The 24432-nt window shown below is 44.9% G+C and overlaps 1 protein-coding gene across 3 annotated transcripts in view; it reads left to right on the plus strand.

Annotated features, from left to right (window-relative positions):
- Crot (carnitine O-octanoyltransferase) overlaps window positions 1-24432 on the plus strand; it is a 46508-nt gene that overhangs the window by 3579 nt on the left and 18497 nt on the right. For 2 of the 3 annotated variants that reach the window (XM_004839791.4, XM_004839792.3), the window contains exons 3-14: window positions 3830-3954; window positions 5257-5438; window positions 5598-5722; window positions 10369-10477; window positions 14493-14586; window positions 14693-14818; window positions 16675-16776; window positions 20286-20369; window positions 20444-20551; window positions 21000-21130; window positions 23192-23315; window positions 24291-24369. In XM_004839791.4, the coding sequence (XP_004839848.1) occupies window positions 3830-3954; window positions 5257-5438; window positions 5598-5722; window positions 10369-10477; window positions 14493-14586; window positions 14693-14818; window positions 16675-16776; window positions 20286-20369; window positions 20444-20551; window positions 21000-21130; window positions 23192-23315; window positions 24291-24369 (1389 nt within the window). The remainder of the gene's footprint in view (window positions 1-3829; window positions 3955-5256; window positions 5439-5597; window positions 5723-10368; window positions 10478-14492; window positions 14587-14692; window positions 14819-16674; window positions 16777-20285; window positions 20370-20443; window positions 20552-20999; window positions 21131-23191; window positions 23316-24290; window positions 24370-24432) is intronic. The other variant, XM_087206771.1, reaches the window with a different exon arrangement.

Below are 24432 nucleotides of genomic sequence, written 5' to 3' on the forward strand. Positions count from 1 at the left end.
AAGGTCTATTTGCTGCTGCTTCTAGGCTCATGATAAAGTATCCTAAATACCTGAAACCTCTCTCACATTACTTCTTCCGTAGTTTGAACAGCCAGGTAGTGTTAATGGGTCTCCTGGGAAAAGTGAGGCCCATCTCCTGGCTCCCTGATGCCCTCCAATCCTGCTTCTCGGGCGAGGACCTTCAGATTGCTTCTTACCTTGTCTGTCCTCACACTTAAACTAAGATTCTTATAGTGTAATCTTTGGGTTTATTAGCTGTCGATACTGTACATTAGTTCCTTGAAAAAGCTAGCTGTCTTAAATGCACGAGCCCTCCCGTCCTCTGCGTCTGTGCAGCCTGACACATTTCCTTCCCATTCTCACAGTAGAGTTGTACAAAATCACCGTTTGGGATTAAATTGTCAGTTGCAGGAATTCATTCTGGGTGTCCCCTGATTTTAATCCACATTCATCTGACTGCTCAGGATTTAGGGTTCTACGTTATTCACAAGTGAACATGCAGTTTACCCTGATTACCCTTTGCTGTGTTCCCCATTTTTCATTTGCTTAGTTTACTTTGTATTCAGGGGTTTATTCCAAAACATTCAGCACGGTGAACATTCCTGAACGTATCTAAGCACATAAACTCTTCCCTCAGTTTCACATCTTCTTGGAGAGTCTTCTGAATTCCTCCCCTCTTGCTCCAGGCAGGCTGCATCGCTGTTATTGGGCCTTTCCTTTGAACCATCTCGGCATTCTTGTCCCCTCTTGCCTGTGCTGGGACCTCTGTTTCCAGGATTCAGTGCTGTCTTGTTCCTTGGTTTTCTTCTCTAGTTTTGCTTTATTTTTAGTACAACCCGAGAAAGGATATTTTGGGGCCAAAAAGTAAGAACTAAAAAATTTGTTTACCTGATTGTTTAGCTAAGTGTAGAAGTCTGCATTGGAAATGAGTTTTCTTAAGCATTTTGTTTTCTTTTTTTCCCCCGGTACCAGGCATTGAACTCAGGACCTTGCGCTTTCGAGGCAGGCACGTGCCTCTGAGCTGAATCCCTGGCCCTTCTTAAGCATTTTGAAGGTGTTGTTTGTTCCTCCTGAAATGTGGGATGCCACTCTGATTTTGAGGCAGCGGCTCCCACCAGCCTTTAACACAGGGCCTTTGGCAAACACTGTTCTTACTTAACTCAGGCTGAGCCTTTGGCATTTTGACCTGTTTGTTCTTGGCTGCCACCACAGTTTTGTCTGTTATGCCCTCTCACACAAGAGACATTCCTCAGATACCTGCCGGTCTTCATGCTTTTATCTTCCATAGAGAGACCCCAAGAAGCCGACTGAGGACTCTGTGCCAGGTTGGGCTTGACCAGGGGCAGACGGAGCCCACTAGGGAGCACCTACATCCTGCCGCTCCTTTCTCTGGGCTCATCAGTTTCCCCACGAGGAACCCGCTTATTTCCACCTGAAGGACATAAGCTTGTTTTTTTGGAACTGAGTGAGGGGAGTGGGCCGAAGGAGCTACATTGTTCAGGGTGTACACTTTTTACAATGTAGATTAAGTTTACTTTTAAATTGATACATAAAAACATAAAAATTATATATGTTAATGGGGGCCAGTGTTATGTGGGTTTTTTGGTATGGGGATTGAACTCGGAACCTTGCTGCTTGCAGGCCAGGTGGCGGCACCAGTGAGCTAAATCCCCGGGCCCTAGTGTTATGTTTGATACATGTATACGTTGTAATGTTTAAACTAGGTTAAACACATCAGTCTCAGACATGTATCACTTCATCGTGGTGAAAACCTTCAAAATCCTTCCTTCTGGCTTTTGCGATACGCAGTGCATAATTGTTATGTACAGTCTCCTCCTGTGCAGTGGGACAGCAGAGCCCTCCCTCCCTCTGCTGTGACTTGGTGCCCGCAGTCCTCAGCCTCCCATCCTCCTTCTGATGTCCTCTCCCCAGCCTCTGGGAACTGCATTTCACTCTTAACCTCTGCAAGATCCACTTTCAGATTCTGCCCGAAGTATGATCAGGGGCACTCGTCTCTCCGTGCCTGCCTGACTTCACTTAACGTGATAACACCATCCATCCGTGTTCCAGGCCACGGTCTCATTCATCTTCTCTGGCCGGATGGTTTTCCACTGTGGATGTGGATGTGGATGTGCCACATTTTCTTTCTCTGTCCGTCGGCTGATGGGCATTGAGAGTTTCCCTTCCTTGGCTCTTGTAGGCAGCGCTCAGTACAGGATGTTGCCAGCGCCACGGGGCTGGAGTCTGCGTGTTCGGTCTCATCCATTCAGCACCAGGTCCTCCGGGCTTTCTGGTGGAGGTGTGGGTGAGCTGGCACCTGCCACCTCAGAGACTTCCCCGAAGTCCCGTGTTTCCGCCCTCCCTCCCTCGCTGCTGCGGACCGCTGCTTGCACTCATGGGCCTTCCTTGGGTGCTGTGCCAGGACCTGGCCTGCGCACTGTGCCACCTGCCACCCCCCCCACCCCCCGGTTACATTTGCATTCTGCAAAACCGGGCACTGTTTTCCCCAGCGGTTTCTATTTTTAAAACATTAGCTTACCTTATTGCTGTCCTCTTTCCTGTTTTACTTTTCCTTGTCCTTGTGGATTTTTCTCTTTTTCACTACTTTCCTGTCATTGTATCAGGTTTCTTTTTCTTTTTTTCCTTAAATTCTTTTACTGGTCCATTTTAGGTGAACAGTACGTTTGCATTTATCATGGATGCTTGCACCTGTACATGATGCACCTTGGTTCTTATTTTTGCCCATTCCCTGTGCTCCCTTCACCTCTCCGCCCTTCCCTATTTACACAGACTTTGTTTCCATTTTTTTTCTTTCTCATCATTTTTCCTTTCCCTTCTTCCCTTCCCCTTCCCCTCTGGCCACCCCTACCCCTTTGGACCTTTTCCTGTTTCAAATTATCAATTATTCGTTTTAATCATTTTCATCCTCATTGTATCAGGTTTCTAGGGATAGAGATAAATGTGCTTGGTTCACTTTTAACTGGAAGTGCTCTGATTTTTTAAAATTTATGTTTCTTTTTTTGTCACTTACTTTCAAGAATTCTAATTGTTTTTTCTAAAAATTTCTCTGATTATGCCCTGTTTCTAAGTATTCACTTTACTTGTACTTTCTGTGGTCCAGCAATTTAAATTGAATGCTACAACTTAGATTTTTTCCAGATAAGGTTTTCAAGAGGCAGAAAAAACAAAGAAAATATTAATGTCTCATGGTTTCTAATTAACTTTGTAGCTTGATTTTCATGGATTAGAGACCCTGTGTCTTTTTTTGGTTGGGGGTGGGGTTGGGGTAGGAAATCATTTTTGGCTATGAGGCTCTCGGTAGGATTTAAACTTATATTTACACACAAATTCCATTACATGTGTAATGATTGGGCTCTAATTTGAATATGGACAGAAAGATACCTTTGTCTCTAAATTGATATCAAGAGACCTGATTTCAAATGGAGTCTTTATTACTTAGTATGTCCTTAGATAAGATACACTGTGTAAAATAGGATTTGTTAATTTAATAATGTGTATCTTGACATAAAGTGGTTAAATTTGTGGTTGAGTAGAATTTATTTGCCTAATAGGTAGGATCTTACCTTGTAATTTTAACCATCATCTAGAATGATTTTTAAATAATGGCACAAAATTATGAAATTACATCATACTCATTTAGTTTTTTTACAGTATTTTGCATTGTTTTTCAGTTGTTTTGTGTTGTAAACTCTGTTGTACTCAGGTAATAGCACTGTGTTTTACTTATCTGAGTTGCAAGATTTATGCCCTAAATGAGGTGACTGATGATACTGGGTACCTAATATCTTACCACATTTTTTCTTTATAGTAAAGCCATTTGCAAATGAAGAAGAATATAAGAAAACTGAAGAAATAGTTACAAAATTTAAAAATGGAATTGGAGGAAAATTGCAGCAGAAATTACTTGAAAGGGCAAAAGGAAAAAGAAATTGGGTATTTATTTTAGTATACTTGTAATTAAAAATTGATGCTGTTTCAAGGAAGAAAATACCAAATATCCATAGCCCTCATTTCTGAGTTATGGCTGTCACACCCTTGCAGTGACCATTGTGTTGCGATCTCCCCAAAGGGTGACGCACTTCCCGGGGCGTTTTGTGTGTGCGTGGCCCTCCGTCTTACACAAGAGATGTGAGACAAAGTGCATGTCCCTGGAGTCTGTGCTTCTGGTCCCCATGCCCAGCACAGGGCCCGGAAATCTGTATTTAGCTCCTGCTCCGTGTGGTTCCAATGTAGGTGACCCAAGACCATGTTTGAGGGAGACGTTTCATCCAGGTGATGGTAGCCTGGCTCGGACATATTTAAACACTGCCGTTACAGTGTTGGGGTGGAGACAGTTGCGGATACTGCATGTTTCTGCTGAGCAGGAGCTGCTGTGAGGATGATTGGGCATCTCAGGCCAACTACTTCTTCCCTTCTGCAGTACATGAAAGAGAGGGTGAATTTTCATAATTGAAAAGCATTTGCATTATCATTTTGGCTATGAAAGTTTTTATGATTCATTTTTTTTTTTTGGTACCAGGGATTGAACTCAGGACCTTGCGCTTGGGAGGCAGGTGGTGGTATCACTGAGCTAAATCCCTGGCCCTATGATCTTTTTAATGAGCCATTTATATCTGTGATGGGATAATACAATTTTCTACTTCCACATTTCTTTGTTCTCAATTTTGAGTATTGTGTGATTTAAATTAAAATGGTAAAAAGTAAAGAAGTTGTTGTTTTGCCTGTATCTTTTTTTGTTTATATCTTTTTCTGAATTACTAATTATAGTTTATGACATTAATTGCTTCAATTGAATATGATCTACTTGTGCATGAAATTCAGTTGCAAATTGTGAAAGAGGGACAAATAGAAGGTAATGTCTGTGAAAAATCTAAATTAATTTTAAGCCTACTGGAAAGTTTTTGTGTTTGTGATTTAGTGTTTCAGTTTTTGTTTGGAAAACTATAAATGCTTTAACTGTTATCATTAGGTGAGAGTTTAGTATCTGTTGTACCACCATATTCTCTGAGGGAACACCTGAGTGCTTTGTTGGGTAGTTATGATTCGAATAATATTTAGGACCTTACGGTTACAGAAGGAAGGGAGGGAGGGAGGGAGAGAGGAAGGCAGGCAGTGTATCTGCTGACTTAAAACAAAATGTTTTTGAATGTTGAAGAATAAGAGCAGTGTAGCTTGCTTGCTTTCTGTGTGCAGTTTCACCTCCAGGCATTAAGGAGTGCGTTCTCACTCTTGCAGCTGGAAGAGTGGTGGCTGAATGCGGCCTACCTGGACGTCCGGACGCCGTCACAGCTGAATGTCAACTTCGCAGGTCCTTCAGCCCATTTTGAGCACTACTGGCCTCCAGAGGAAGGTGCACAGTTAGACAGAGGAAGTATAATACTTTGGCATAACTTGAACTACTGGCAGCTATTGAGAAAGTAAGGACCCTCACTGTGAACTAGTACTGGGGTTACCTGAAGTCTCAGGTGGAGAGTGTTGAGAAGCTTTATTTGTTTATTTGGGACAGAATAGTGCAGTTGTGATGGTGTGATTTATGAGTTTCATAATGACGTCTTGCTCAAAACTTTTCTTAACAGAGAAAAAATGCCTGTTCATAAAGTTGGAGGTATTCCTCTAGATATGAATCAATTCCGGATGCTGTTTTCTACCTGCAAGGTTCCGGGAGTTACTAGAGATTCGATTATGAATTATTTTAGGACAGGCAAGTAAAAACAGTGTTTTGTTTTTTTGAAGTAAAGTCACTGGGATGTGGGTGTTCTCACTGTGATTTCTACTATAACACTGTAGAATGCAATTTTGAAGAATATTTCTTAATGGCTTTTGACAAATCAGAGGCTTTCTCGGACCCTTGTGTGTGGTCCGTTCTGATAGTCTGAGAAAACATGAGAATTGGTGTTCTAAACCGCGACACACATGGCTCAGCACCTTGGCTCTTTGGGGAGTTCCCAGGACTCAGTTGCAGAGTGGAATCATGAATCGGAACACTGCGGAAGTCCCAGAGCACGTGGTCTGTGTGCTTCCCTTTGCACCCTCCTCCCTTGCTGACTAACTCTCCCGACTGCTTGCTGCCATGTGCTCCTTATGCCCCTTTCTAAACCTCGTGCATGTTTTATTCTCTCTATACTTGGGGGAGCGCTAGAGTCATGTTTCTTGGGGGCGCATGAATGTATATTCACTCGTCAAGTTTTGTTTTTACTGTCAGTGTATGGCGCTTTCTGCTTGGTGTCCTGACGTATCTTGAAATGGAAAATTTTGCTATGGGCATTGCTACTTTGAGTACTTCAAGAATTTCTATGTTTTATGAATTTAATGACAGCTTATAATTACTGTAGAGTATAATTGTGGATGAATGTTTTTCTTCCATTCAATTTTTTAAAGTTTTATTGACAGCCATGTTCATAGTCCGAAGGGATGTAAGTTTGATTTCATATAGAGCTCAACTCCTCAGTGTACACCTCTTCCAGGGCTGGAGATGCTTGATGTCCTCAAGCTCACATGCTACCTCAGTGTTGCACGTGAAAGAACTGAAAAGGAAAATGGTCTTGTTCGTGGCACAGAGTTTAATGCTCAGCTATGAATGGAGAGGTGATGGAGATAGAGTAAGACTGGCAAGGAAAGAAAATATGCAAATCAGTTAAGAAACGGCTGTCAGGAGACTTGGTTTCAAATTCAGTCCTTATTACTTAGCTTATCCTTAGATAAAGTAACTCATTTGAGTCACAGTGTGCGAAGTGGGGGCCCGTTAATTCTGTGATGTGTGTTTCACCCAGTGGTTTAGGGTATTTCGCCATGGTTGTTGCATTCTTGGCCCTATGCTCTGTGAAGAAGTGTAGCCAGAGATCAAGCTAAGGTAATGAGGAAATGCAAAGAGTCTCAGAGGTGCTGGTGAGTGCTCCATGGAGAATTCGAGAAGATACAAATGCATGCCTGCATTTATGTTTTGGGTGAGGTAGCCAAGAAGGCCTCTTGAGCCATCTGAACAAGGTGGACCCGCACAGTTCTTTCTCTTTGTATTTCACTCAGTTTTGCTGCTGTTGTTTTTCTAGTGTGTGTTGAGGGCAGAAAGCCCTGGCAGGAGTGAATTTGGGGCATTCACAGGACCATACCGGTGGAGCCATGCAGGCTGGAGAGAGAGGGCAGCCTGAAAGGGCAGCTAGAGCTGGATCGCAGAGTGCTTAATAAACCAAGACGAGGTTTTTGGCTTTTATTTAGAGTATGAATTGGAGCTGTTAATGGGTTTTGAGAAAGACAGTGATGTGATCAGACTAAGGTTCCTAAAAGATTGTTCTACCTGCTATTTAGCGAGTGGATTTTTAGGGGTAAGACAAGTATAGAGACAGCGAGATGAATTAGAAGGTTGTTTTAGCATTCCGTGTAAGTCATATCATGGCTTGTACTAGGTGGTGGCATGGAGGCGCTGGAAATTAATCAGACCCTGGATGTATGTTGGATTTGGGGCTGCAAAATTAGTCTTAGATTTGTCAGGAGATAGAAGAGAAAAATAGGAAGCAGAGATGACATTAACATAGTTGGCTTGTAGCTAGGCATGGTGGCGGGCACCTGTGGTCCTAGTTACTCCAGAAGCTGAGGCAGAAGGATTGCATTATCCCAGGAGTTTGAGGTCAGCCTGGGCAAGATTGTGAGATGCTAACTCAAAAAAATTTTTTTTCTTGAGCAACTAATGAATAGGGTGGATGATGTGTGAGTTCAGATTGACTTATCAGATTTTTGGATTGTGTGTAGATTCATGAGGTGGAAAAGACTGAGAGATATTTTAGGGAGGAAAAGCAGGAGATCCCTTAGACTATGTTGAATTTAAAATGCCTGTTAGACCTTTAAATGGAAATATAAGTAGGCAGTTGGAGATAAAGTTTAAAACTCTGAAAAGTCAAGACAGACTACAAATACAGAGTTAGGATTCATCACGAGCAGACATAGAAATTGCTTGTAAAGCTCTACGAGTAGCTGAGATCACTTTGGAATGTACAAATAAAGATGAGCAGAGAACCAGTACTGATCCTTACCACAAACCAGTACTGTGTTTGCCTGGTCAGTGGAGGAGTCAGCCGAGGAAACGGAGGGAGGTAAGAAGTAAACAAGGATGGCCGACTCCTGGATTCCAGAGAAGGAAGTGTTCTGTCCAGTGCTGCGGAGGTCAGACGTGGTGAAACTGACCACTGGATTTGTCAGCATGGTGTGGTGAGTGGCTGCCCTGCGGAAGGGAGCCCATGCAGAACAGATAGACAATCAGTGAAGTGGTGAAATTTGCAAATAATGCTAGCAAGAAAAAAACTTAATGTGCGGTAGGAGATTTAAACTTTTGTTAAGAAGATAGATGATATTATAGGAATGATACAGTATTAGAGAAGGAAATAATCTTGCACAGGAGAAGATAATCAGCCAGAGTCGTTGAAAAAGTAAGAGCTGAGATGGTCAAAGGCAGAAGTAGTGGACGGGTTGGTCTTTGCTAGAGAAAAGGAAGAGGGGATGGGAGGGAATGCAGAAGGTACGCAGTGCATTCAGACATGAGCCAGTTTTGTTGTAGGAGGTGAAGAGGCCGTGTGCATGGCCTGTCCTTAGTGAAGTGTGCTGGAAGCTTTGAGGATAAAGGTCTGGAACAGTCATCGTTGCAAGTGGGAAAAGCATGCACGCTGTGGGTCGCGGGGTTGCTGAGCAGTGCTGAGTACCCCTGTGTTGGTCACCTTTCCTTTTTCAACACCCACAGCTTACAGGAGGAGATGTTTAATTTGGGTCACAGTACAGAAGAGCCACTCGATGACCACCTGGTTCCAAGACAGAAACGTCATGGTGGAAGGGCTGGCAGAGGGAATGTGCTCACCTCGTGGCAGCCGGGCAGCAGGGAGAGAAGGAAGGGAGGAACCAGGGAGGGGTCCAGCCTCAGCACTGCCTCTTGCAGCCAGGCCCCGCCTCCCAGCCCCACATTCAGCTGTGCACTCCTCAGTGGATCATCAGCTGATGAGTACAGACCCTCCTGATTCAGTCGTCTTCCAAAGCCACACCTCCGAACACAGGAGACTTTCGGGGGACGTTTCAGATCTCAGCCATAACAGCCCTTTTGAGATAGGTGTTCACGAATTCCTAGGGCTAGGGATGTAGCTCAACATTAGAGTTCTCGTCTGACGTGCCAAAGACTCTGGGTTCCATCTCCAGTCCCTTCAAAAATAAATAAAATTAGGGTGGTGATGTATTTATTTTCTTCAGTAACATTCAGGCCAGAGAAAGAGGAAGAGAAGGTAAAGATTGAAGGCTTTTGTAAAGGAGGCATTCTAATGTTGAGCCATAGACTCGATCCTGGCCAAGAAGAAACTTGTAGAAACTGTGGGTTGGGGGCGGGGCTAAGTGCAAGCTCTTGGGGTAAGAGCCTCACCTCAGTAGGGAAGATGCACTTGGGACTAGGTATGTCTTTCATCTCTTCCTGTGAGGCCCTCAGCAAAGGGAGTAGTTCTTAAAAAGGGGCTGGATCAGAGTAGCCTGAAGTTTACAGCAGACATACAGTTCTTGGGGAGTTAAAGGGTGCCAAGGAAATCATTGACTCCATTATCATTGCCTTACCAGATGTTGTCAGAGCTTTGTGTACAACCACAGACCGGGCAAAATCCTCTCCCCTTGCTGCGCATGCGTTTGATGCCCTTTTGTGCTGCAAAATGTTTTATTGAGGAATCACTGCTAGACATTGCTGCAGTAAAATTGTCTGATGAGCAGTCAAACATCAAAGTCAGAGAAATGCACCTTTTCCTACTGCTCCCCCTCAGGTTCCTCCAGGCCTCTCCTCCCCTTCCCATTCCTGTCCTGAAAGTAAACTGGGAAGCCCTGAAGTGGTTTGGGGTTTGTCTGATTGATGCTCAGAATGTGCAAGTACTTGAAACTCTAGTGGATTTCTAGATGTCACACTGACAAGGTTAACTTAGGAGTTTTTATATTGAGTTTGTTTTTAACCTGATATGTGACACCAACATCGTACATGTTAGCAGGCCTCCGGGCAGTGTTGTGTCCACGTATACATTGTGCACTAGTCCAGAGCTGCCAGCCTCCTCACACGTCTGCCTTCCCTTTATGGTGACATCATTCACAGTTCTTTCTCCTAACTCTGGCTTGTGCCGTCCCCGGGATTATCAGTCACCTGCTGTGCAGTGACCAGCATGCCACATCTCCCCTCTCGGTGAGGGTAGCTTGGTGCCCACTGACTGACCTTTCCCTGTCCCCCTGAGATTTGCGTCATGTGATACAGTTGATGAATGAACAGTAATGACTGGAGGATTGATTATTCTACTGGACTCCTCTTCCTTTTGGGGGTGTTTCAGCCTTGTGTTCTCTGTTTTTTCCTAGAGAGCGAGGGGCATTCCCCAAGCCACGTTGCAGTGCTGTGCCGAGGCCGAGTGTTTGTCTTTGACGCACTGCACGAAGGATGTCTGATCACCCCGCCGGAGCTGCTCAGGTTGTCATGTGACTTTTGAGCCTTGTTGGGTCTCAAGCTTTGGCTTAGGTTAAAGAACAAAGGTTCAGATTTACCTTTCTATAAAGGCACAGAAAGCTGAAAAGTAAGACTTTTACACATTTATTTTTTAACTCTATTTTATTTTTAACTTAATTTTTAATTTTACTAGATGTACATAAATCTGTTCTACTTGGAGAAAAGGAAAGCAATACAGATAAGACCAATCCCATTCCCTCTTGAGAATTTATCACTGCTGCTTGCTTTGTGTATTCAGTCCTTCGTGTGAATTCACATGCATGCATCATTTAAAACAAGAACACACATGTATCTACTGTGTGCATGTGTGTACATACATGTAGTAGTAGGTATATCTTTTTTGGAAATTATACATTGCTATAGGCAAATTTACCTTTTAGGTCTTTTGCTTTTGTGATTTGGATATTTGTGTATGTTTGTTGAATTTTGTCCAAATTTCATGTCATTATTAAGTCAGGCATATTAATCAGATTACCTAAAGCCACTCTTGCAGAAATTGAATACCTGTAATTCGTGGGCTCATTGTAGCTCATGACCTATTCTGTTTGGAAAATAGAGAATTTGAATCTGCTTAAAATCAGGAGAAGTCACATACAAGTTTGGATTTCTGATTTCTTTTAGAAAATGAAGTGCTAATACTAGCCTGCCTTCTGGTACAGCAAGAGCGGGCTGGGCCTGGGTCTGAGCATTACCCATCACAAACCACTGTTCCATTCAGCTTGCTGCTGCGCTAGCACTCATTGCACTGCCTCTTTTAGCCCACTCACATTGGTTGGTTCTGCCCTTTTTGCTTAATTCCAGTAGTAGAGAAACGTTTGCCTACTTCTGCATCTCTGACGACACAGGATAATGAGAGCGCGTGTGGACGCGGTGCAGGTGGACCTCGCTCTTCTGTGTGTCCTGTTCCTCTCTCCCACCCCTGCCGTGCCTGGGTCACTGTGGTCGTCCAGTCGTCCAGGCTGGACAGCTGCGTCGTGGCCTCAGCATGCCCTGTGTCCTGTCTCAGAAGCACAGCCTTTCCTCTGAGCCCTTGGAGGTTCCCATCTTCCATGTCCATGGTCTTTGTTTAAATTTTCATTATTTCTCTGCTGAACTATTACTAGAAATTTCATTTTTTTGTTCCATATATTTTCCACATTGCCATCAGTCTTTAGTATTCCAAGGCAACCGTATCACCCCTTTGTTTAAAATTCCTAAATGATTCCCTGTAGCCCAGGATAAAGTCTGCATTACTTAGCAGTGGTCTAGATCTGATCCTGGCCTGTCTCTTCCACCTATTCCCACCCTTCCTCCTTTGTCTCCTGTATTCCTGCCCATTGCTTGCTGTGCAGCACTTATGAAATGAGAGATGTCCTTGAAATTTGTGCATACTCACACTTTTTGTTGAGCTGGCAAGTTCATAGCTTCTAGTGTCTGTTTACATCACCACAAGGTCAGCAATCCTTTTCCCTCCAAACACAAAGCTTTGAGACCCCTTTTGGCTCTTTGTATAATGTGTACTGAAATTATTTATTTCTGCGCTTTCACATCCAGATGGAGCTCTGAAAAGATTAGTTACCAGGTCTTTTTAAATTCCTTATTGCAGTGCCTAGAACTCAGTAGAATTTCACTGTGGATGGGTGTGTGTTTGTTCACATGTGTGTATATTTAAACTGTAGAAGTGTGTGTGTATGAATTGAGCAATCAGGACAGACCTGCATGTTGTGAATTTTTATCTAAAAACAAAAATATATGACATATTAGAAGCATAAGCTAGCCTGCTCACATTCAGAATCTTACTGAGTTGGGTATCAAAAGAGGTCTATTAAAATCTAATACAGCAACCTAGGAAAGAAGTAGAAATTGGGACTTTAAAGACTAGGCCAAATGTAGGCTGGGGATTTATTTAGCTCAGTGGCACCATGCCTGCTTTGCAAATGCAAGGTCCTGAGTTTGAGCGCCAGTACCAAAAAAAAGAGAAAAAATAGGCCAGATTCAGGCAATATTTTGGAGATATAATTAACAAGAATTGAAGCTCTTGGACACTGTTGCGGAGTATGGTGACTATAGATCGCAGTTATGTATTGTACATTTCAAAAAGCTAGAAGAAGGGATTTTGAAAGCTTTTACCAGAAGGAATTGATACATGTTTGAGGAGATAAATATGTTTAACTTGATTTAAATACTATTGAGTGGATTAAGAAAGAAAGCAAGCATCACTGGTTTTCAAGTTACAGAATTGTAAGTGTTGATAGTGCTGTAATAGGTGGAAGGGACAGATGAGGGGAAGGGTGATACTATTTCTTCATCTTTCCATCCACCCACCCACCCACCTTTTTGGGTTTTCAGGTCTCTGTAGTTCACACTGGCCTCGAACTCAAGTTCTCAAAGCCTCATCCCTGAGTGTGGACGGCAGGTGTCTACCACCATGCCTGGATTAATTTTCTTTTTTTGGTAGCGGCTTTATTGATACACAATTCATATATTGTACCGTTTTCCCACTTAAAGTATATATGAATGCTTTCCAGTACTTTCCCACAATTACAATCCTACAGTGAGTTTAGGGCATCTCTGTCACCTTTAAAGACGACACTGCACTCATTCTCTCCCCATTGCTTCCCAGTCCTCCTCCTCTTAACACTTCGCACGTCTCCCAGACAGTCCCAACCTCTGGCCCTGGGCAGCTGTGTCTGCTTTCTGTGTCCAAACTCACCTGCGCTGGGCATTTTCTATAAATGGATCTTACGTGTGCCCTCTTGTGTTTGGCTCCTTTCATTTAGCATCTGTTTCCAAGGGTTGTCCATGGTTAGTGTGTGTCAGCACACTATCCCGTGCTACATCTGGGTGACACGAGTGTTGAATGGTTGGACCACGTTTTATAGGACCACTCACCAGCTGAGGGACATGTGGGCTCTTTCTGTCTCTTGCCTCTTACGAGCAGCGTTGGCTTACACGTTGTGTAGGTCTTTGTGTGGACTGCCATTCCGTTCCTCGTGAGTACACGCCTGGGAATGGATTGCTAGGTTGTGTGGTAACTCCAGGGCAACTGTTTGAGAAAGTGCAAGACTTTCCCAAGTGGCAGAGTCGTACTGCATTCCTGACAGCAGCATAGGAAGGGTCCGGCTTCTCTTCCCTCACCAACGCTCACCGCTTTCCTTCTTCATCTGAGCAAATGATGTTGAACATTTTCATATGCTTTTTGGCCATTTGTATATGTCTTCCTTGGAGATACATTGCAGACTTTTAAATTGGTTTATTGTCTGTTTGTTACTGAGTTGTACAAGTTCTCTCTATATTTTGCATACAAATCCTAAGCAGATACATATACTCTGCAAATGTTCTCTCATTCTGGGGTTCTTCTTACCTTCCTAATGGCTTCCTTGGAAGCATGAAAGTTTGAATTTTGACAAAGTCCAATCTTGTCTTTTTCTTTGGCTTCTTGTGATATTGCTGTCACTCCTAAGAAACCATTGTCTAGTCCAGGGACATGAAGACTTAAACCTATGTTTTCTGCTAACATTTTTGTGTTTTATTCATGGGAAGAAGGGTAGATGACTTTTGAATGTACATTTAATTTGAAATGTTGGCAGAAATTGAGGTAGAGATAGTCAACCAGGACTTGGGACTTTGGTAACAGATTTGGAGAGAAAAGGAGGCTAAAATTAGAGGTCTGATTGTCTCTTACATAAAGGTGATAACGGAAGCGACTGAAGAAGTGGATGAGGTTACTGACAGTCCAGAAAGCTCAGTGGCAAAAGTCTGGGAGAGGTTGCAGTTGGCAGTGGGGGGAGGCAGTTGAGCAGCGAGGCTGGGGAGGCCGCGTGGGGCGGTGCTGCAGAATGAGGCGAGCCAGGCGCTTGGGCTGTGACCCGCTCCATCTGAGCCGGTGCGACTGAGCCAGCTGCTGGGTCCCTATGGGGATGTTACACACACAATCCCCCTTGGGTGCTGAGCCCTGGCCTCTGTGCTCTTTCCAAATCCTCTTTCTCATCTTCCTCAGACACCTGACGTACATCCACGAAAAGTGCCAGCGAGAGCCCCCGGGCCCTGGAGTTGCTGCACTGACCACTGAGGAGAGAACCCTGTGGGCCAAGGTGCTAATCACACCCCTCCTCATAAACTGTCCTCTGACAGACTCTTGGTTTTCTGGACGCACTGCATGGAAATCGTAGCGCTTAATCCTCCTCTCCTTACCCGTAGGCACGAGAGTATCTGATCAGTCTGGATCCGGAGAACTTGGGTTCATTAGAAAGAATTCAGAGCAGCTTATTCGTGTATTCCATGGAGGACAGCAGTGCTCATGTCACACCGGAAGATTACTCCCAGGTGACTGTCTCGCTCGCCTGCCGTCTCACAGGCTGAGCTTTCTGGAGGACTCTTGTGTATGCTGAACATGAGAGTTTGCTCTGTTTTTATAGTCCCGCCGTTAGAATTTTTCTTGGCTACAAATCTTCGAGTATCGAAGCGACTCATACACACAGTGTTGTGCAGGTCCTGGCCACAGGCAGGTGGCGCCTGTACCCGGTGCAAAGAAGGGCGGCTGCTGCTGGCGTGGCCCGTGCCAGTGCATCCTCCGTCGCACTGACCGCCCGCGGGGAAGGGGCCCAGCGTCCTCCCTGCCCATGAGTGCCCGCGTGTGCCCGGCTGGTTGGCAGCCCCTCCTCAGAGTCTGTCCGCCTCCTACGGGACCCCTAAACAGGCTTCACTGACTTCAGGGTCAGCGCTGCCGCTTGGCTGCCCACCGCAGCCTGACGTTTTCCCTTCCGGGGACAAAAGGCAGGCCTTGCAGTGTCAACATGGTCTCTTGGAAATACTTAGAATATTCTATTACCTAACGCAGTCCTCATTGTAAATGGTAGGAAGAATAATTCAGGATTAAAAATCTTATAGCTAGAAAACAACTCTTAGCTGTTTTTTGCAGTGGGGGACAGAATGCTTCTTAAGGAAGAATATGTTTTAAAGCAGAATTGTTTAAACTTTTTTAACCTCACTGTTCTTAGACATACAATTAGATTGCAGCTCACTGTATACACGGTTGGTAGTAAAATACAGTGACTGTTTAAACTTTAAAGAATATTACAGTAAAAGGCACCTTCCCATCAACCTCCTCAGCCGTCACCCACCTGCAGTACCTCCTCCCATCGTCCTTGCTGCTTTCCGAAGCCGCCCTGGAGTCCTCTGTCCTGAGGGTCTTCGGCTGTGCTGTCCTGGCTCCTTCAATGTCCCGAATTGATGCAAAGTGTTTACCTTTCGTGGTCATTTTGACTTTGGGGAAGAGCTAGAAGTCACACAGTGCCAGATCCAGTGAATAAAATAGACAAGGACACAACGCCATGTTTTTGCAAGCCTGCCATTCTGTTGGATGACACTCAACAGCAGCGCTCACCAGATTTTTGATCATACCTTGTAAAGACACTAGGATTTCCAGAACTGCTTTAGAAAGTGGCAAGAAGGACAGGTGTGTTCAGAGCTGGTTAGGGGATGTTCTGAGGGGGTTAATGGCAGTGTGTCTCTTACTGTAATAAATAGTTTTTATGTAAACACAGTGTATATTTTCTTTCATTTTCCTTGGTGTACACACATAGTGTGCGTGCACGCACATACTGTATTTAATAGAAGTTTCATGAAACTAGTGCTTGTTTTTACTGTCTGTGATGTTCTTTGCTCTTTGTATTCTATTTTATTCTTTGTCAAGAGTGTTGATTGTGATATACTAAATTGATTTCATGAATCGTTAATGGGCCAAAATCTAGTTTGGCAAACAGGTTGAGTGAGATACAAATTCTTAAAGAAATTTACCTTTTAATTCTTTAGTGACTAAGCTCACCTATGCCTCTTGTACTATCCCAGTTACAAAAGGCTTCTGTTTTCAGTTGCATCTTCTATAAATATTCATGAATAATGTACCGGGTTTCTCTTTTCTGGTAAGATTTTTGTAACTTGAGGTAAGAGAAATAACCAAACTTGGGGCCAGAATTATTATGTTTTGAGTATAACTATACTATCACTTTATTAAATTTGGTTCACTCGAACAGAAAAAGTGGACTGACATAAGTGTTTAAGATGTAAATATTTAAACCAGTGTTAATGAGCCCAGCCCCCTGCTTGTTTTTTTTGCAGGGCTGTTGCTGGGGCTCAAACCCAGATGCCCTTTTAATGTGGAGAAATTCAATTTCTTTTAGATCCTTGCCATGGTCCTTACTGGAGATCCAACAGTACGCTGGGGTGACAAATCCTATAACTTGATTTCCTTTTCTAATGGAATCTTTGGCTGTAATTGTGATGTAAGTAAAGTATTGAAGTCTTTTTTCTCTTCCTTTTAGGTTAACTTAATGGCAGTAGACCACAAATAGTTAGGCAATGCTGTGCTACAGATAAGTAGGTACTATTTTTTAGCTTAATGGCATTATGAGAAGTTCAGTTACAAATTCTCAATGAAAGTTGAGTATAGGTCAGGTTTTTTCTTTTGTAGTAAGACCAGCAGCAGTTTGATGTATATCTGCTAAAAAAAATTTGCATCTAATTTAAAAAGAACCACAACTATTTTAAAAGATACTATATGACATTATGTTCTATGCATAAGGAAATGTAAATGGATGTATTTCTAGATTCCCCTAGTAATTATGTAACAGTTTTCCTAAAATGACACATGACCCTGGGGTACTGTTTAGATGTTGAGTATTAAAATATCTGGCAATTAGTACCAGTTTAGGTCTTTATGAAAAAATAAAGAAGAACTTTTCCTATTTTCTTTCTCCTCTTCCCATGGTCTTTACTAGCTTTGTCTTAGATTCAGGAGATCTATAAATCAGGGGGAAAAAAACCAAAAAATAAGGGATCATTGATTTTTTAAAAATCAGTAGTCAGTTTTAAGTGATGGAAATTTAAATCAAACTGGCATTAGCTGAGGAAAGTATATGTTGGCCTAGGTGTACACCCAAGTATGAATAAGGCTGACTTCCTGTGTCCACATGCTTTGATTAGAAATCTCTTTCCTGTTCAGTAGACGCCAATGTGATGTTGCCTGCAGTCTCGCGTCTTCAGAGATCTCTTAGTCTAGCGACCCCTGTGGAAACAGCCAGCTTCCTTTTTCCGGTAGTGCTGGCAAAAGTCCTGGAATAATTCTCATACCTGGCTGTGATTGGCCTGTATGACTCCCCTGCCTGTCCTAGAATCAGGTGCTCACCTGAGCTTGGCGCCAGACACATGCCCAGGATGTGGCCATTGCCTGAGGACAGTAGATGCTGTTACTCCAGAGGGTGTGGACTGGTTGGTTGATAGGCAGGTGCTAGGCTAGGTGTCTGTTAGAGCAGCTCCTTGGAGTGACGGGGAATGGTGGCCCTGAGTTGTTCTGAGGATTGTTTTCCTCATCCCTCCTTTGAGTTCACTGTTGAAAGAGGGCCTCTGATAGTTGCTCAGTGTCTGCAGCCCATTTTCTGGCTCTGCGTGACGTCCTCAATCGGGCTCCTGCCTGCCCTTCCTCTGAGAAGCGCCCTCTGGGAGCTGGTTAGCAGCCCTGGCCTGGCACATCTGCCTCAGAGACTGACATCCTCAGCCCTCCTCCCTGGTTGTGGGAGAACAGTGGCACCGGTGCTGCCGCCGCAGGGAGGGCAGCGTGCATGGCAGCATCTGGGGTTCTCTGAAGCCGGCCAGGGCCCTGCAGCCCCTCAGCCATGCCTCGCTGATGGCCACGGCTCACGCGTCCAGCACTGCCTCCCTCGCAGCCCACCGTCCACCCCGTGGCTGCTGTGGACCGGCTGCAGTCTCCTAGGCCTTCAGTGCCCTGACGTTGATGCAGGAGAAGGTGACTCCCGGCCCGCTGGATGTCAGCTGTGCCCTGAAATCGAAGAATGAGTTCCACAGGACACAAGAGGTTGAGTAGGGAAGGTTTATCGAGGAACAGGAGTAGCTCCGGAGAGTGGGAGAGGCCACCGAGGCCCTTTGTCGGGGGAACTAATACAGCAGAGTCACAGTGCGTACCCAGTGGGTCAGACTGTAATCACCCAGGGAGGTTGCAGTCCAGTCGCTTAGCTAATACTGATCCGATGGGGAAGGGGGCACGCAGCAGGGGCAGGCTGACACCAGCCTTGGCTTATCTGTGACTTCCGAGACAGGAACATTCTTGGGAAGGGATGGGTCACCCTCCCAGGTGTCTGATGCATATCTGTACTTAGGGACTGGTGGTCCTAATTACTGTCCACTTCTGCCCATCCCTTAGAGAAGCACGCAAGTCAGGCCACTGTGACTGTCTTGAGGACCAACCCTCTTCAGGCGCCTCCAGCCACAACTCTGATGTCTTTGATTTCCATTGACTTCCTTGAAAGCCCAGCCCCTGTCTGACTGTACATTAATTTCCCTCTAACTTAGCTGCCTATAATAGTGTTAGGGTCACATCACAAAGGCGATGAAATTGTGTCTGCATCTCAGGCCTTCCCTGCTTTTCCCTGCACTGTCACATTTAGTTCCCGAATGAAGACAGTTAAAGTGCAGGCCGTAACAGAGAAGGAACCATGTGGCGGCACTCATCACAGGAACATGGAGAGAACAGTGCAGAAATTTGTCCTCCAGAGCCGCTGGCACACTCCTGTCATCCCAGCACGCTGGAGGCTGAGACAGGTGGATGCTGTGGTTCCAGGCCAGCCTGACCTGTATAATGAGCTCAAGGTTAGCCCAGACTGCATAGTGAGACCTTGTCTCAAAAAAAAAAAAGTGTCCTCCACTAAGTGGTGGGAGAAGTCTCTAGCTGCACTTTCTTTGCCTAAATGCAGCCACAAACCTGCAGCACCATGAAACTCAGCCCATCTTTCCCCCGTTTCTTCCGCATTGAGAATTATTTCTACCACTGCCTCTGGGCGCTCTTGTAGGTATAGATATATTGGCTATGCTTTCTAATTCTTGCCTAGATGTCTTTTTTTTTTTTTTTTCATTACTGGGCATTGGACCCAGGGCCAGAGATGTATCCCTGGCCTCTTTTGATTGACTGGTTGATTGATTGATTGATTGAATTTTTTACATGCCTCCTTTGTCTTTAATGTCCTTTGAATCATTATATGTAAATTATACCCCTCAAAATTTAGTTGAAAAACACTCAGATACAAACAGCTTTTTTTAAACTGAAATGTTTTGGCAACTAGTCTATTTCAGTATTCACTATGATTTGTGTTACAAAATTGAATGCTGTCATATGGTATAATAACAGTAGATTTATTTTAAATTCCAAGTTCACTGTTTATATAGTCGGCATCACTCAGAATAATAGAATTGATTGAATTTTTGAGACAGGGTCTCACTAAGTTGCTAAGTTGCCCACGCTGTGCTTGAATTTGCAGTCCTCCTGCCTCAGCTTCCCTGAGTCCTGGGATGACAGGGCTGCGCCTCCAGGCCCAGCTCTAGTGCTCTTAGGGTCCTGAATGCCCTTGGATGGCGTGCCGGCCCGATCTGTTTTTCACCATCTCAGCACTGCATGTGCACATCTGCTCCAGCTCCCAGGGGAAGCAGCACTTCATCTCTCTAGCTGTTCGTGTTTCCTTACACACTTAATTTCCCGGGTGGTTTCTGTTTCCTCACAGACCCACACACCCCTGACCCTAGCAGCCCTAACGAAAGCCTCCAACCAGCTTTGAACATTGTCTCTTAAGTAACACCGAGGTCCCCAGGGTGGCTGTGCCTTTGTTGCAGGAGGTGAGGTGTTTGAGGGTTCTGTCTATGCCTTATGTCTCTCCCAAGAGAGGAACGAGTACGTTGGCTTGGATTTTAGTTTGACAGCTGTCTGAGCTCCTGTGTGCTGTTTCAGCATGCTCCTTACGATGCCATGGTCATGGTGAACGTCGCCCACTACGTGGATGAGAGGATTTTAGAGACAGAAGGAAGATGGAAGGTATGCAGAAGAGATACTTCTTTCCCCTGTACGTTTTCATGGAGAGAATATCTTTAAGTCGTCCCTGTTTTCAGGGTTCAGAAAAAGTACAGGATATACCACTTCCAGAGGAGCTTGTGTTTACCGTGGATGAGAAGATATTAAATGACATCAAGCAAGCTAAAGCCCAGTTTCTTCAAGAGGTAGATTTCTTTTCTCTTAGGTGGTGATTAATGTTTTCTCTTTTACCAGCCATATATGAAGTTTTGGCTATCCCTCTAGTGTGTTTGTAGAAAACATTTTAGAGGTAGGGGAAGTGGGAGGGGCAGGGGAAAAGAAAGAAGGGAAAGGAAAAATTACGAGAAAAGGGAAAAATGGAAACAAAGTCTTTGTAAATAGGGAGGGTGGAGGGGGGGAAGGGGAAAAAATAAGAACCAAGGTGCGTCATGTACAGGTGCAAGCTCCCAGTGATGACTGTAAACCTACTGTCTACCTAACGTGAGCCAATAAGAGAACTTAAGCAAAAAAAAAAATTGTAGAATCACAGCTTCAGAACATGGAGTACTTGTCCGATGGTGAGCCTTACTCAGTGACGGTTCCTGGGTTCCCTGTGGCGGTCCTCACTGTCCCTGTTGCCCCTCTCTCTGGTAGGCGTCTGATCTGCAAGTCGTGGCACCCGCCTTCACCTCTTTCGGCAAAAGGCTGACCAAGAAGCACTCTCTGCACCCCGACACATTCATCCAGCTCGCGCTGCAGCTGGCCTATTACAGACTGCACGGCCGGTGAGGCTGCTCCTTTCCGAGTCCGCACTCGGGCCCAGGGTGTGTCCCCAGCAGTTGCAGCCTGACACGCCCAGCATGTTCCTCTCGACCGTGTTAGTGCTGCAGGCTGCCCTCCTCCTTAGGTACCACAGCATCCACGGGATGCTTTTGACAAGTCTGCTCCCTTCTGAGAGTGGCTTTGCCCTGTAGAGCACTTGGTTCTCTTGCAACCTCAGTTTTCTGGTGGGCTCACGAAAACTGGATTGTATCGATGACCCAGCCTTTCTTCATCTTTGGAAGAGGAGAGGCACTGCGTTACGACTTCCTAGAGCCCAAGCGGGAGTGGAAGCCCCTTGCTCTTGCTTTTATATCCAACCTGGCATAAGTTTCGGGCACTTAGGTTGTTTCCATCTTTTGACTTTTGTGAATAATGCTGCTGTGAAATTCACATACAAATACCTGTTTGAGTCCTGTTTTCGGTTCTTTTGAGAAGTGAAATTGCTGCTCTGTTTGATAATTTTATGTTTAACTTTTTGAGAATTGCTAAACTGCTTTCTGTATAGCTGTGCCATTTCCTGTTCCCACCAGCTCTGTCCATTTTTCCAGTTGCTCCAAGTTCTTGCCAGCACTTAATACAAAGGATGATCAAAACACACGGTGAACATTTGAAGAAAATTTATTGCAGTGAAAAGCACTTTGCCACTAATCCTCCTCAGAATACACCTTCTCACTTTGAACACATTTATCTGCCCATTCTTGCTACTTTCTGAAGCAGTTTTGGAGTCCTCTGTTGTGTCTTTACGAGATGTGATCAAAAATATGGTAAATGCTGTTGCCAGGTGCCATCCAGCAGAAAGGCAGCTCGTCAAAATGTGACACCTTGGTCACCAGATCTGGCACTGTGCGACTTCTGGCTCTTCCTCAAGGTCCAAATGACATGAAAGATAAACATTGTGAACCAGTTCAGGACATTGAGGCAGCCATGGCAGTGCAGCTAAAGACACTTGGGAAAGAGGGCTCCAGAGCTGCTGCAGGAAGTGGCGAGGATGATGACGTGAGATTGGACTGAGGGGAAATACTTTCGGCGTCAATAGCATTGTGCTTTTAAAACATTGTAAATGTTTTAAAAATCAAATATTCACCGTATTTTAGGTCTCTGATCCATTGGAGTTGATTTTCATATATGGTATCAGGTAAGGGCTTGTATTAGGACTCTCCAGAGCACAGAATCAAGTATCTGTACTGGGGGAGAGAGAGTGATTGATTGAGATGTGATGGGAATTGGCTCCTGTGACCATGGGGACTGAGCAGTGCCGTGATCTGATCTGCCTGTGACCTGAAGAAAGAGGAAGGCCGGTGGTGTAACTGGGCGTTGAGTGCAGCTTCCCGAGAGCCCAGCGCAGAGCTGCGCGGGTGGGGGCGGTCTGACCGGGGCCACTAGTGGAGCGGAGCGGTGTCTGGCTCCACGGCAGCTGCCCGCCTCCGCCTCTGCTCCACCCGGGCCCTCAGCAGCTGGGCAGTGCCTGGGTCGCTGCTGAGGGCTGCCTTCCTCAGAGCTCCTGTCTCCAGGACTTGCTCTGCAGCTTCGCTCTCCCGGTCAGGCGGACACTGACACACGGAGCTGACCGCGTGGGGCCCAGCTCCGCCTCGGGGTGCTTGCTTCCCACTCAGCTGTCTGCACCTTCTGGAGAAGCAGTGGGCCCAAGGTGTGAGAGGGTTTTGGGTTTTTACTTCTCTTCAGCTGTGCCTGCCTTTGGGTCAGGACCAGGCTCTGTCCCAGTTTGACACCTGAAGTGTGAGTCATTCACCTTTGTCTTCTTCGAGTTGTTTGGCTCGCGGAGTCACTTTGTGTCCCTCCAGAGCAGGGAGCCGGCGCAGCGACCATAGGGTCTGCACGGGCACCGCAGCCTGCAGAGCAGCCACGGTACCAGGCTCTCCTGTGCTTTGGTTTTGAAAAGCAAAGACTTAGAAGTCTGAGTTGGAGGTCTCAGTCTCCGAATAAAGCCAGCTTTATTGGCTCACTTTATTGCATTTGTGATGACAGTACATTTTCTTTACGACACACTTTTTGTATTTTCATAGCCCTGGCTGCTGCTATGAGACAGCGATGACGAGATATTTCTATCATGGCCGCACAGAAACGATGCGGTCGTGCACAGTGGAGGCCGTCAGGTGGTGCCAGTCCATGCAGGACCCTTCCGCCAGCGTGAGTATCTCGGAGGAGGAGCTCAGGTTGGTTTAATTGAGCTGTGGGACTCTGGTCACTAAAATACTTTGAGATGTTTTGTTTTCTGAAGTTTGCAAACCACCATGCATGTTCATTTGCCAGTGAAGTGTGCACTTGGAAAGACTAAGAAACAAAGATCTCCAGGGGAAAAAGAAAATAAATGGTAATTATGTGAGGTGATAGATCTGCTACCTAGCTTGCTGTGGTGACCATTTCACAGTGTACGTGTTCACCTGAATATCAAGTTGGACACCTTAAATACGCATAGCTTTTGTCAGTAAAGCTGAAAAACCAACAGCAAAAGAAACACGGGCCTGGAAAAAGGAACCCGTTTGTGTCACCTTCTGAGCAGCGTCTTCGTGCTTTGAGACTTTGAGCCTGGCTGATCTGCCTGTAGAATGGTTCTGCCACATATTGTGAAAGGGAAGCTGTTTTTCTTGAAGTTGAATGTTTCTGAAATCATAGATTCTGGTTCTCCGAAATCACCAGGGCCAGCCCAGGTGTGTATGTTTTGTTCTGTGATTTTTGCTTTTTGAAGTATTTAGACAACAGTATATTTCTTCCCTACTGTTGTTTTAGTTTTCCTGGCCTGGTCATGTACATTTTATTTTCATATTATTATTTTTGTAGTTATGAATTTGTTTTGAGATCCCAGCTGTCTCTGTCATTATATTTGTCATCGTCACTTCAGCACTGCTTGCATGTTCTTATTTTCCTTTTCCAGAAAAGAAACAGTCAGAAACCAGGCACATAGGGAAGGAAAGGCAGTAGGAGAATTGAGGGAAGACACAGTAGCATGTACTGCAGGTTCCTGGAAATCTTTCCTCTCCCAGATGACCCAAATCCTAGTTATAATGGGCTTAGGTTCTTTTTGATTAGTTGGGTTTTATGCAGTTTGTTGTTGGAACTTGTTTTCTTGATATGTATTGATTTGATCGTCTTGCTTTGTAACAGCTTTTTGAGCAGCAGCAGCAGATGCTGGAGGCTTTTGCAAAGCATAATAAAATGATGAATGAATGTTCTGCCGGGAAAGGTATGTATGCTGGGATTATTGTGACTTTAAAGAATCATGCTGAGAATTTCTTCTGACTTCAGC

The sequence above is a fragment of the Heterocephalus glaber genome, unplaced genomic scaffold (genome assembly GCF_053883595.1).
Source record: "Heterocephalus glaber isolate CG9 unplaced genomic scaffold, H.glaber_assembly_v1.0 deba00000678, whole genome shotgun sequence".
Lineage (NCBI taxonomy): Eukaryota > Metazoa > Chordata > Mammalia > Rodentia > Bathyergidae > Heterocephalus > Heterocephalus glaber.